At 44.9% G+C, this 14,267-nt stretch overlaps 2 protein-coding genes across 3 annotated transcripts in view; both read right to left on the reverse strand.

Annotated features, from left to right (window-relative positions):
• PDPK1 (3-phosphoinositide dependent protein kinase 1) overlaps nucleotides 1–89 on the reverse strand; it is a 31,856-nt gene extending 31,767 nt beyond the window's left edge. Inside the window, exon 1 of one of the 2 annotated variants that reach the window (XM_058035504.1) lies at nucleotides 46–89. The gene's annotated coding sequence lies outside the window, so the exon portion shown is untranslated. The remainder of the gene's footprint in view (nucleotides 1–45) is intronic. The other variant, XM_058035503.1, reaches the window with a different exon arrangement.
• On the reverse strand, nucleotides 38–13,425 carry LOC131090419 (interleukin-9 receptor-like). The gene is made up of 9 exons (XM_058035783.1): nucleotides 13,347–13,425; nucleotides 12,845–12,953; nucleotides 11,406–11,599; nucleotides 10,575–10,720; nucleotides 10,089–10,263; nucleotides 9,736–9,850; nucleotides 8,647–8,731; nucleotides 7,655–8,170; nucleotides 38–427 (listed from the first exon to the last, which is right to left on the reverse strand). The coding sequence occupies exons 1-9, from the start codon at nucleotides 13,423–13,425 to the stop codon at nucleotides 38–40; spliced, it is 1,809 nt and encodes a 602-aa protein (XP_057891766.1).
• Nucleotides 13,426–14,267: the final 842 nt, after the last annotated feature.

Consider the following 14,267-nt stretch of genomic DNA (forward strand, 5'->3'; position numbering starts at 1 on the left):
TCCGCGCACTGTGCTCGCTCATTGGTGGCGGTAACTGTTACTCACACTCGGGCCAGGCCACAGCGTCCCCCGGCAGCCTCAGCGCCCGAGCCGACGAGAGGCTGCGCAGCTGTGCGATGACGCCCCCAGGAAGCTGCGTGTGACGGGGGCGGAAGAGGGCGGGGCCGGCGGCAGGGCCATCCGCGGCCGGGTCCGTGCCACGGCGGCGGCGCGCCGTGCTGTCGGGGGACGGTGGCGTAGGCCCGCCCCCTCCGCACAGCTCGGAACTCAAGTGTGTCATAAATGCAATTCTAGTGCGGGTGTTCGCTCCTGAGAACCCCCCGTGTCTGCGTAACACCCGCGGTCCCTCGCCGGTTCTGATAGGCTGTTTTCCGGTCGAGCCCTCTATGCCCGTTAACGGCTTGCTGTCAGTCCGTGTGCGAGCCTGCTAGCCGCAGAGGCCGGGAAGGGCGGGCCAGCGGTGCAGAACACTGCAGCGAGCAAATTGAGTTTGTCAAGGAATTCGTAGAACTGTGAGGGATTACTCAAAAGGATGAGGCAGGAAAAGACCATCTAGTTTACTGAGCAACACAGTCTACAAAATACAGATATTTAGCTTCAAATGGCAGATATTTAGCTTCAAATGGGAGTGGCACGGAGGGTAAGGGTAATCGCTGTGTCCCAGGGTTAATCCACTTTTTTCAGAAAGATTTTTTTAAGAAGTCGGCCTAAATCAGCTTTCCTGTATGACAGTTTTCTCATCCTTTTGCAGATGAGTAGAACAATTGATCATAATCTTGTAGTAGGTTGGATGCATGGATCAGTGTGTGTGTGTATGTGGCTTTTTATTGTAAGCCTAGGTTCGCTATTCAGACTATCCATATTTTAGGCCTCTCAGACAAACTCTCCTGAGTATCACAAACCTTTTGCATAACTTGGGGCAGTAGTGCTGTAACTTTGTTTGTAGGTACTGAATGACAGACATTGTGATGGTTTTCACACACGTGAGTTTAAAGAGATTGTCCTGGCAAAAAGGCAGATTCTTTAACATGTGATCTCAAAAGAATTTTCTCTCCTCTGTTTACAGTTTTGGGTCTAACTAAACAAGTATAATAGTCCACATGGCTGCTTGAGCAGTTGGATTTATGTTTATGTCCTTGGATACTTTTATAAGGCTCAAAAACTATCAGGTTCATCACAAAACTAGTAAAATTTGTGGATCGTACACAGCAAGTTTACAGCTATTTCAAACATCATATTGCCAAGAGTTTTGAACACAAAGAAACGGAAGGAACCAAAAACTTCAGACTTGCAATAATATTACATGACTACTCAATTAAGCTCTGTGTGTCAGTCAAGAGAGTTCTGTGAGGCTCATATCCTGTCCAGCAGGGCTTACTTGGGCACATGTGATACTGATTCAGTTCCCCTGGGCTGTGGATCATCTGTACAGACTATATGTGTATTCCAGCATGTATGAGCCAAGGCAAACACAAATCAGGCAACAGCATCACTATAGGCAATTTCCTAAGTTCTGCTGCTTAATATCAGCAAACTGTAACATTTTCCTTTCTAGAAAAGCAAATGGTGCCTTTAGAATAGAGGTAATAAAGCACACAGTAGAATTTAAAGCTATGAAATATCAATATATCATATGTAATCCTTTGAGATGACAATGCTGTAGAGTCCAATGGCTTCATCTGGCAGGGTTTAGGGTACCAAACCTACTGGAAAACTTGGACTGTTGATATTTTCTATCTCTTCTTCAGTTGAAAACAAACTGAGAAACTACAATTAGTTAGAAAAGGGAACAACCACAACATCTACAAGTTTGCCATCATTTTTGGGAAAAAGGGAGAGTAAAGGCCCATTACTGTTCAGGAAAGGGAGTGAATAGTAGATAATGTGTAATGGATTGAAGAATAGAGCACACCATTTTTCTTCCAGTGAACAATCTAGTTTTAACAAGATAATATTCATTTCAACAAGATAATAGCACACAAAAAATCTGAGTTAAAGTCCTTAGCACGTGTGTTAAATTCTGCAGGGACAGATGAAATTTGCCCTAAAGTATTTTTTGGGGAAAATGAAAGAAAACAAAAACACCAAAACCAAACAAATAAACAACCCCAAAGGAAAAAAAACCAAGCAAAATGTAAATAACTGAAGCAGTCTCTGCAATGTTAAAAGTTATTCCTGAGAAGCTATTCAAGAAAACTAGAGGACTTCAGAATGATAGAGTCTCATTTTCAAATGTAGGAAAAGTAAGGCCCAAAATAATGCTACACCAAGTGGATAAACAGAGAAACAATATAACTTCCATCTTTGACAAAAAAGTTTACTTGCTGCTAAGAGGGTAGGTAGTCTATAATTTGACTTTGCCAAGATTTTTGACACAGTTCAATTTTAAAGGAATACTAAGGAAGCTAGTTGACCTAAATGGGAGCAGCTAGTCTTGTAATGAATTATTAAATTTTTTGATAATGTGTTTGAGTCTAATCATTAGCAGTTCCTTCTTAAAGTGGAATGGCATTTCAAGGAGCATTCCAGGCTCAAACTTGATCTGATTCAATGTTTTCATCAGTTTTGATAATGAAATAGAAAGTATGTGTACAAGATTTGTGATATTCTTCTGGGAAAGATTTTAGTCACTTGGGAAGACAAAAATGAAGAGGAAAAATATTTTGACATATGTGAAATACACTCTAATATGGAATTACATAGAGTGCAAAGTAAAGTGTTTCAAAAAAGAAAGCAAATGTATTCATATAAACTCTGAAATAATAGTTTGTTAGCAATATATTGAAATAGGATGTGAGAGCTACAGGGTACCAGAATTTATGTAATGAATTAATAGTGAGTTACTGCAAATAAATGCTATTTTAGCATGTCATGACATACAGAATTGGAGAACGGCAGCTAGTACTTATTTCATTCTTAATGTAACAAATGAGGATGCAGTTGAATAAGTATTTCCAAGTCGAGGCATGATGCCTTCAGGAAGATGTGAGGAATTTGGAGAGAATCGGGGGAAGTAAACGCTGCCTGTGGGGAGGCACGCGGGAGGAGCCGCCCGGGACCCGCCAGCAGGGGGCGGCCACGCGCCGAGGGGCGTCGGGCCGGGCTGGGGGGGGGGGACACTGCCCTGGGGGGACACACTGCCCCCTGGGGGGGGGACACTGCCCGGGGGGGGGGACACTGCTCTGGGGAGGGGGGGGACACTGCCCCCTGGGGGGGGAGCACTGCCCTGGGGAGGGGGACACTGCTCTGGGGGGGGGACACTGCCCTGGGGGGGGGACACTGCTCTGGGGGGGGGACACTGCCCTGGGGGGGACACTGCCCTGGGGAGGGAACACTGCCCTGGGGAGGGGGACACTGCCCTGGGGGGGACACTGCCCCCTGGGGGGGGGACACTGCTCTGGGGAGGGGGACACTGCTCTGGGGAGGGAACACTGCCCTGGGGAGGGGGACACTGCTCTGGGGAGGGGGACACTGCTCTGGGGAGGGGACACTGCCCCCTGGGGGGGGGACACTGCTCTGGGGGGGGACACTGCCCTGGGGAGGGGACACTGCTCTGGGGAGGGGGACACTGCTCTGGGGAGGGAACACTGCCCTGGGGGGGGGACACTGCCCTGGGGGGGGACACTGCCCCCTGGGGGGGGGACACTGCTCTGGGGGGGGACACTGCTCTGGGGAGGGAACACTGCCCTGGGGGGGGGACACTGCCCTGGGGGGGGACACTGCCCTGGGGAGGGAACACTGCCCTGGGGAGGGGGACACTGCCCTGGGGGGGACACTGCCCCCTGGGGGGGGGACACTGCTCTGGGGAGGGGACACTGCCCCCTGGGGGGGGGACACTGCTCTGGGGGGGGACACTGCCCTGGGGGGGGGACACTGCTCTGGGGAGGGGGACACTGCCCTGGGGGGGGACAGTGCTCTGGGGGGGGACACTGCCCTGGGGGGGACACTGCTCTGGGGAGGGGACACTGCTCTGGGGAGGGAACACTGCCCTGGGGGGGGGACACTGCCCTGGGGGGGACACTGCCCCCTGGGGGGGGGACACTGCTCTGGGGAGGGGACACTGCCCCCTGGGGGGGGGACACTGCTCTGGGGAGGGAACACTGCTCTGGGGGGGGACACTGCCCTGGGGGGGGGGGACACTGCTCTGGGGGGGGACACTGCTCTGGGGGGGGACACTGCCCTGGGGAGGGGACACTGCTCTGGGGGGGGACACTGCTCTGGGGGGGGGACACTGCCCTGGGGAGGGGACACTGCTCTGGGGGGGGACACTGCTCTGGGGAGGGAACACTGCTCTGGGGGGGGACACTGCTCTGGGGGGGGGGGGACACTGCTCTGCGGGGGGACACTGCCCTGGGGAGGGAACACTGCTCTGGGGCTCTGTGGGGGGACACTGCCCTGGGGGGGGACACTGCTCTGGGGAGGGAACACTGCTCTGGGGGGGGACACTGCTCTGGGGAGGGAACACTGCTCTGGGGGGGGACACTGCCCTGGGGGGGGGGGGGGACACTGCTCTGGGGGGGGACACTGCTCTGGGGAGGGAACACTGCTCTGGGGCTCTGTGGGGGGACACTGCCCTGGGGGGGGACACTGCCCTGGGGAGGGGACACTGCTCTGGGGAGGGGACACTGCTCTGGCGGGCGGGGGGACACTGCCCTGGGGGGGGACACTGCCCTGGGGAGGGAACACTGCTCTGGGGAGGGGACACTGCTCTGGGGGGGGGACACTGCTCCGGGGAGGGGGACGCTGCCCTGGGGGGGACACTGCCCTGGGGAGGGGACACTGGTCTGGCGGGGGGGGGACACTGCTCTGGGGAGGGGACACTGCCCTGGGGAGTGGGGAGACACTACCACATCCACCCAAGGGGGCTATCCAAATATAACTACCTGAAGCCCACCCCCAGGGGCCATACAGGAAGCAACACAAAAATAGAACTGAAGACAAGCTGTGTCCCTCAGACATAGATGGACGCTAAATACAGTCCCCCTGCCCTGGGCAGTTTATGTGAGTAGAAGTCCCAGGTGAGACAAAGAAATCAAACCAAGCCAACCCAACAACCCCCAAACACACCACCAAAATGCATATCTACAATTAAACCAAAATCTTTGTCACAGAACACTTCCAGCTCCTTAGCGGCTTACAAGCACTATTTAAGTATCTTCCAAAATAATTTCTTTTGACAAAACTCAACAGAAGAAAAAGGGGAAAATGCTGTCTACTTTGTTCTGGTTGCAGGTGATACAAATAGCATGTGCTTAGTAGTCCCAGGATATGAAAGCCTTCACAGGTTTGACCATAGCCAATAGTATGTCTCCTTATTAGGCTGTAGTTCTCTATCTTCCACTGGAAGGATACATATGACTCTTAGAGGCAAAAATCAGCCTTAGAATAGTTCAGAGATTCTGGAACAAGCTGTGAAAAACCATAGCTTAAACCTAATACCAGTCTCAAAAATGACACACCAAAAAAAGTACAAAAAATTTTAAAAACAAAGGAAACGGGAAAAAAAAGGGCGGGGGGGGGACGACTTTAGAAAATTTGTAGTATTTCAGTGGCTACATAAAAACGAGGCTTTCTTTTTCCAAAGACCTAATTGTAAAGAAGAGGCATTTTGGTTTTAGTTGCAACAACTAATATTTTTAAGTAATTCCATAAAAGCAGAAGCAGCTAAAAGTTTTTAGGAGGTTTCACTTGGAGAACTGCTGATGCTGGAATATCATTTCAGCCTTTCAACCATCAGCCTGTCATCATCTGCAGACTCAGTTCTTATAGTCTTCCTATCTTGCCCTGATGGACACAAGCAGCACAGTCTTTGAATTTTCATTTCTCTCAAATAATTTCTGACTACATTCAATCTCAGTTTTCTTTTGCTTCTTTATTAATGAAAACTCCCTTAATGCACTCTCCCTTCCATAGAAGTCTGACCTGCTTCTCCTTACTCATATCTGAATATAATTGTTCCCATTCTCATTTTGCTAATACAGCTGGTACAGAATACCTTATTAATAAAACAAGATTTTATGAAAATGGTTATATTTCTGTGCAGACATGTTCATAAGAAAGGGGGGAACCCACCTCGTCTGCGAGGTTCTCGTCTGCCAAGAACTGATGAATCTAAGATACAATTGATCTGACAATTTCAAAAAGTGTCCCTCAGATTTTGAAGATTTGAAATTGGGACAATACATCAAACCACGCTATGGGGTCTAAAAGTTTGGGATCACCAACATCCTCCTGTTATGTGGCATTGTTTTACTGATTTTCTCATCCTGCGGAAATAACAGTAACTGTTAATGACAGCAACATCATGTTCTTCTCTTGCCATTAGATTGTGGCGGAGTAATAGAAGCACCCTTGAATATAATTTTTGTAAGTTAGAAAGCACCAATGGGTTAGAAATGGGATATTTTTCAGGTATCAGAAATGCCCTTTGCTTACGACACTGAAAACTAATCACTGCTATCACCTCCTGTGGCATCACACAAATCAGATCTTAACTCCTCTACCTGTTCCTCTTTTTCTTACAGATAAAGACTGCTCACAACAGTTTAGCACACTTTTGGGGAAGTATGTCTCGACCCACTTTGTTTCTTCTACATGAAATCTCTCTTTGCCTTGTCTAAACTAATCTGTGCTCTCACCAGAGTAACAAGGGAAGCACTCCAAAGAGGAGGGAATGTATGTGACTGTGTATATAGATGTGTCAGCTAGTTTGGATGTATATGTACATATCTCAGTATGCTTGCTAAAACTGTTGAGCCCATTAAATCTCAGAGATGGAACTAAGACTCCAAAAATCTGCTTGGTAGATTATTAATCAAGTATAGGATTTTCTGTGTCTAGGGCAGAAAGTAAACCTCCAGAGATTCAGCTCACAAAGGCTGTACCTGTTGTGCAGATAGGCAAAGGACTCATGAATTCTGGAGAAATAATAGAAGCTCTGGAGAGGCAGTGGGCCTGGCCTGTACTGCGATTAAGTAAAAGTCATTTGTGCTGTTCTTATTTTTCACTTTTTTTCTATTAAATCAGCCCAGCCACTTAACCTTGAAATAAATTTTTGTTACAGCAGTACATGAGGCTTAGTTATTGCAAAATAAAAAGTAACAGCCATTCAAGATAATAAAGAACAAGGGCTACTGTTTGATTATCTCTAAACAGAGCAATTACAAATTCTGATCAAATCAGGAATCCCTTTAATTCATCAATATCATATTAAGAAGCATAATTACTTTCTTAAGCAAAAATAGTTTCTCACGATTTTGTGAAAAATCATGAATATTTTTTACAAAAGGATGGAATTTAAATCATGGTTTATCATATTGAAAATACTGTTGGTTCCAAGAGGCACACAACTATAATAGTTCTTCCTGAGGAAAACAGCAGGTCTGCTGCTGCCTTCTTAGACAAGAGGGTTACTGGATCTTGCAGCCAGGAGATTAATTTAGGGAATGCCTGTAGGGGTAGTATTTGCTGGACATGGGACTTAGTCACAATCTTCTTCTGAAGTACAGAAATTGAGGATGTGTTTTAAAATTATACATGTTTGAAACTGTCTGCACAGTCCCCATTTGTGCCGCTTGGGAGGTGATAGGAGAGCACAAGGAACTTTGTAGGCAGTATTCTTCAGGGAAGGTCACTGGTCTTTCTGATGTTTAACATGACTATTGCGATTAGAAAGCTTCAGTAGTTCAGCAGAAATCAAACCTCCTGTGGTATCATTGTCACACAAAGTACAATAGTCACTACCACTGAAGGACATATCTTTTTTCCCCAAAGATTCTCCAGGCATAAGAAAGTCACCTTTTCCATGCTGTGAGTGAGAGGGATAATTCCTTCCAACACTAGGGCTCTCAAGGTTGTCTTTAATTATTTCAGAGAATTTTGGGCCAATGGTATCATCAGCATGGTTTGGTGCAAACAATAGTCCTGGCCACATCTCTATCTCTTCTGCTCTTATGTACCTGCTGGGGACATACTGCTGGCTTGGACCTGAGGCAAATGCAAAGTTTTCTTCTGCAGTAACCACATCTGTGCTTCCTGTAGGTTTCAATGAGATTTGGGAAATCAGTTCTTGGGTGTTTAGATCAGAAACTCTATCTGCATTCACTTTTCTTGAGTTGCTGGCCTCTTCTCTTTCAAGCTGGCTACAAGCCTCATTCAGTCCAACCCAGTCCTAATGAAAGCATCAATAAGTTTGGGTCATTTTGCATAGTTACTCCAAAATAACTTTTCTTTCTTTATATAGCTTCGGCACAATAACCCAGATGTTTAGTGCAAATCCAACAGGTAAAGTTAGAGTAATAGGGTAAAAACCTAGCAGCTAATTTCACAAATTTTTACAAGATTACACCACTAGAATATAATGCAAGCTGCTGGTATTGCTTTGGTTTTGAAAAGGTGCACCTTTTGCATTCAGTCTGAACTGGGAGCCACTGGAGGCGTTCCGCTTCTAAGGAGCAAGAGGCTGGACAGAAGCTCTGGTGGTTAACTACTATGCGGAAGCAGCAAAATGAGAAACTATAACCTTTGAGGGAGATCAGAATCATGTGTCAGTAAGTCTGCTCAGGATCTAGAATTATTAATCCCAGAAAAAAAATCCTCCTCTCATAAACAGAGGGTCATAAGAAAGAAATGAGATTTATTTCTTACCTTAAAATTCCCATTGTGCAAACTATAGAGTGGCTGAAAGAAAGCAGCTGGCGTGGGAATGTTAAAGCAGGCGAGGCTTTTTGCCCTAAAGTGAGAAAACACCACTTAAAAAAAATAGAGTTTTTCTGTATTCTGTCTCCATGACACTGGCTAGATGAACCCCATCCCACTTTGTTAGTAAGATTGCACAAGAAGCCTACTCATCATAATTTCTGACTTCTCATGCAATTATTTTTTTGCCACCTGTGCATGCATTTAATTTTTCTAACCTGAAGCACAGTCTCATAAGTTTATTTGGAATATGTCACAAACTTAATATACTTGCCTATTACTCATTATATACACTGAGCTGTTTATGCATTTGTTTATCAGCTTACTTAATCTAAACCACTGTTTCTGAAAGTATTTTAGAGAGTTCTAGTTTCATTACATTTAAACAGAGAAATTCTGCCAGATATCCTTGCCCCTTTATTGGAGTCTATCCTATAAAAATGTTTTATCATGTGGACATAATGTATTCTGTTTCTCTACGAAAAATGTGTATATGGAGCATAATAATGTATGTCAAGGTAAAAAAGAAAGAGGTACCTATCCTCTGCCAGAATAAAAAATTGCAGAGGATTTTTAAACCAAGGTTCTAAAACCACTTTTTTCTCTGTGCGACTTGGTCTCAAATGAATCAGAGTCAGTTTATTTTGCCTTTATTGGTATTTTACTTACTGAGTCCTGCCAGGAATATCACACGTAGCTTGACATTAGTTTAACAACCTTTATGGGTTGCTGTGTGCTTGCACTTTTAATTTATCTACATGAAACTTCAAATATTTCCATGTGCTTAAATTTCTTTAAGATACCATCATCCTTGGACTTCAGTCAAATTTGGGAGTCTCAAAGGTATTTTGGTCTCCTTAAGGACTGTATAGTGTGTCATTAACTATCATCAGCCAAGGAACATGTCACATTCCAGAAGACCTTTTGGAAATGACTGAGTCTGTGCAGCAGAAACAGGAAGGAAAAATAATGTAATGACTCTTGATTTACCCTTTTCAGGCCATAAAGATCAAGGGGAACTTATTGAAAATCACATACCTTGAGGAAAGTTTGCAGTTCCAGAATAAATAGAGTAGAGTGCCAAAACTCAGAGGAATGAACAAGTACTGCATAGTTTTGATATTTAGAATCTTTTCAGAGACTTTGGGGACATCTAGAAATAGAATCAGCACAAAAATTTTTAATAAAAAGTCAGGAAGTCAAGATAGAACCCCAAATAACCAAGGATTGCAAATGAAACAGGCAGCTAAAGGCCTTAAGGAAAATAATTTGGCTATGAATAATTGAAGAAAGCTAGCTCTGATTCGAAAAGCTTCATTTTACCACTTTTTTATTTTTTATTTTTAACATGGACATTAAAAGAAATGAAATGAGATGAAAATTCTTTGTACCTGCTTTTTTAAACACTGTTGTCTGGCTCCACTCACTCCATTGACTGTGGTATGAATTCTCATTTTCAGAAACTTTGCAGCGAACTCTTGCAGCATAAGCAATGCCACTGCGAAGCTCTGTGGCTTCAATTTCTACTTGTGGCAGTGAACTGGGCAGTGTCTTGTTCATTGCAACCTGCAAAGTATTACAAAGCATTGCTGTTAATGAGATTGGGCAAAAGGATGGTCTTTTAAATAATCTTTTTTTGTTGGTTTTTCCCTTCTCTTTTCTTCTCCATGTTTTCTTTTCTTAGATGCAAGAAGAGGGCCTGAATAATGATGCAGGGTTCATAAGAAGGAGAATTCAGTATTGATGTTTAATGTAAAATCTCTCAGCCTTAGTATGGGAAACCAGAAAGGCCATCTTAAGCCAGCTGGCAGAGCTCAGTGGCAAGGCCATTGTATCCAAAGAAAAAGGTAGGATCACTGTATGCCTCATCCAGTTACCTCCCAGGACATGCTGTACTCCTTATACTGCAACTCATATTGGAGAATTTCAGAGAGATACCAAGGCACATTCCACACACTCCACCATATCTGGCACTTGCTGGCAGTGGCATTGCTCTGGATGTTCAAAGGTGGATCAAGTTTTACTGCAAATAGAGGAGGTGGGGTTTTTTTCACAGTGTTTGGGACACCACAAAAGAAAATGCATGATATTAGGGTGACTGAAATAATGGAAGATAAAGCTGAGTCTAAAGAGGGATACTAACACTAGCAGTAGACCAAGTTATCTTACAGCATCAGAACAGCTACAGATCTGACATAAATTAAGGATAACTCCAGTAGTCCCTAGGGTTAATCTTGCAAGCAAAGAACCACTCTGGATATCACATTCTGCCCTTACAATATACCACAAATACGGACAGGTTTTGAGAATTTCTCCCTGGTACCAGGCCATGGGACACCCCGTTAAAATCCATGACTCCTCATTACATAATTTCTTAGAGAAAAATTAAACAACAAAACAAACAAATAATTGAAGCAATCCAATTGCAAATTACCCAGGGCACAAGAAAACATGATGCAGATGAGAAGTATTGTTGAATGGTGCTCCAGAGCCAGCCCCTCTGAAGTCTGGGAAAAGTCAGGATGGAGAGACTCAGTGACTGCATCCTTACTGATGCAGTTCACACAGTGCAATCTCTGGGGATTGGAAGACTTGATTGTTCTCATTGTTTTCCCATGCTATCTTTGAGGCATCCTTTGTTAGGCAGCATATCAGACCTATCCTGAAGCTGCTGGGCAGAACCTCAGCTCTCAGCTGTCCATACTTACTGTGCTTGCGGGGGTTGTACTCTAGAAAGGCCACGTATGTCTGATTACATCCAAAGAAGTTTCCCTGGAGAGAGACTCTATAACCATCTGTTTCCAAGATCTGGCTGGCTAAATGAATTGTGCAGTGGTACTTATTCTGCATGCTCTCTGTGGCAGTCAGTTTGCAGCTGGCGTTGTGGCCCTTTGACCAGAGGCTAGAAGAATAAAAAGGCTGAAAGTTTCTTTTAAATCATACAATTTAAGTGCTTTTCAGTTTATGCATGTGCGGCACCTTAGCACAGCACCACACTCTGGAAGACCATGAACCTCTTTAGTGCAGACAGCAAGCAAACCAGCTGGCTGGATGGATGGCAGGGCAGGACAGGAAGAAGACACGTTTATAACCTTACTACTGACAGCACCAGATCTGAGAGCACCAGATCTCACAGAAGCTACACATAGCAGCTGGTAGCTGTTCCCTGCTCCCTCTGAAAGTGAGAGAGCTGCTGTAACTGCAGGAAAGCAGGTGGGTTGGGGGACGGAGTGGATGGACAGTTGGTTACAAGCGCATGGCCCAAAGGTAACAATAAGCTGTACATTAAGTCCTCTTTCACTACAAACAAACCAGTACTGACAGCAAAGTATGTTCGAAGGTGCTTTGCCTTTTTGTGGTTTAGCCATTCATTAGCAATTTTTTCACATTGCATGTGATCCCACAGGAAACTGGGATATCACAGTTTATCAGCTTGTCCCTCTTTCCATAGATTTAAAATCTAGTATTAATAAGAGTTAGGCTATTTTTTACTTAACCGTAGCAGAATATAAGGCATCTAACTCAGAGTGGCTTACCATCATATAATAGTTACTGGTGGTCAAGTCAATGTTTCTACATAATCTAAATAAATTAAACTCAAGTTGTCCTATCAGTTAGCAAACTATTCCCCTGATTTCTTCTATTAGAGGAAAAATTATTCAGATAATATTCTAAATCTCTTATTAAAGATTATTACTTGTATCTATATATATAATATACATTAAATCATTAGGTGTTTAATTTCTAGGCAAAAAGCAAAGAAATTATTAGAAGTTGATTAGACAGCTTTACATAGGATGGCCTCTGTAAGTTCCCAGGTCATGGGGACCCAGAGGCCGGGAAGGAAAGGTTCTCTGCTCTGAGATGCCTGCCAGAATGGTTCACTGAACAGATGGAGAGCCCACAGCTGACAGGAGACCATGCAGCCATGTGCCCTTGGCTGCCGTGGCCCCTGAGGCTGTGGTGCCACAGTAGAGATCAGCTTCTGAGGCCTGGGGTGATGGGGTGGCAGAGCTGGCTGTGCCACAGGTGTCCTGCTGTTGAGGGAGTAAAGCCCACAGCTGGGCTCCATCTCTGCTTCTCAGTACTGCCCTGTCCAAGCCAGAGCTGGGGCTGCCACAGACAGCTCTTGGTGTGCAGTTCTTACTTGCTGAAATGCAGGTGGAAAGGTCCATTGCCCATGGGCTTCTCCGTTACCCACATGCAGCTCACGGTAGTCATGTAGTTATTCAGGCAGCTCAGGCTGCCAGAGAGCTCTGCAGAGGAAGGAGACCAGGATTGGATTCATACATCACTGGATGATGCCTTGCTCAGCACACCAAATAAATGCATTTCTTGCTAGTACTTCCTTTGCTGACACTGCATCAGATCTTCCTCATCATGTTCTTACTCTGTTGTAACACACTTCACTGCATGAGATGAGTGTAAGATCTTAGGGCAGGGACCTTGGGCAGTGGCTACACTTTTTCTGGTGCCCAGCTTGTCCTAGCTCAGTCCCCCAGGCCCGGCATTGTCAGCCAGCTGTACTGGCTCTTGTGACAGGGTAGTCACAAGACCTTGGATTGCAAACCGAAGGGTCTGTGAATGAAAAATGAGCTCAGAAGTGTGCCTGTCTTCGTGCAGTGGACCTATTCCAGATCTTCTCTTACCTGTCCCTCTTCCTCCGCCAAAGAGCAGCGCAGCAGCAATGCACAGCTGGAGCCCCAAAGGCCACACAACTCCTCCCATTCCAGATAGTATCTAGAACAGAATAATAATTCAGACCAGTTTTGTTGGTATTTCTACCAGTGGGTTGAATCGTTAGCTGCATACTTCTGCCAGCCTGACCAAAGCTGATCCTGAACCAGAGAGGGCACCAACTCAGCCATATAATTTCTTCTGTAGGAACTGTTCTTCCCATAGCAGTAAATAGTACTTTGCACTAAAGCACCACCTGCTTGAAAGGAAATCTACAATTCCTGCAATTTTATCAAGGGTGGGAGAAGGTGTGGGTGTTCTATCTTTCTTTCTTCCCTCATTTTTGTCATGTGGTTTGTGACAATTGAAGAGCAGCAGAGAGCCACAGTGGGTTGGAACCAATGTTCATGTTTCCCCAAATCCTGTTTCTGACCATAGTCAAAACCAGATGCTTAGAGAGAATCATAGTAGTAGAACATCCATGCTCCTCTCTGAGCATTCTCAGCCTCCAGACATTTGCAGCTCACAGGCCTCCTGGAGCAACGTTATTTCTGCGTATTCAGAGAAAGGACACAGAGAGTAACAGATAGGATGCTGGTCAAAGCACTCATTGGGAGATATAGAATACTTAGGGCCTAGTCATTATCCCAATTCACTGAAGGGTTATGCAAGGATGTTTGAAGAACATCTTCCACAATATGGAACTCTACATCTCTACAAGGTTATTGTGGGCTCACTCTCTTTCTTTTTAACCAAAAATTCAATTCTCTGAATTGTCTCCTGATGAAGTTTTAATTTAAAATTACACTTTTTCACTAAAAGTTTCTGATTTGACGATTTTTTGGCAACATGCAATATGAAGAATATGGACCTATGGATATATGTAGCAATAT

Source organism: Melospiza georgiana, chromosome 16 (assembly GCF_028018845.1).
Source record: "Melospiza georgiana isolate bMelGeo1 chromosome 16, bMelGeo1.pri, whole genome shotgun sequence".
NCBI classification, from domain to species: Eukaryota; Metazoa; Chordata; class Aves; order Passeriformes; family Passerellidae; genus Melospiza; species Melospiza georgiana.

Coding starts and splice junctions, on each gene's coding strand:
- LOC131090419 (XM_058035783.1), bottom strand. CDS start 13,425: ATGGGAGGAGTTGTGTGGCCTTTGGGGCTCCAGCTGTGCATTGCTGCT. Junction 10,721..11,405: donor GTACAACCCCCGCAAGCACA/GTAAGTATGGAC, acceptor CTCTATTTGCAG/TAAAACTTGATCCACCTTTG. Junction 10,264..10,574: donor AGTACAGCATGTCCTGGGAG/GTAACTGGATGA, acceptor AATACTTTGCAG/GTTGCAATGAACAAGACACT.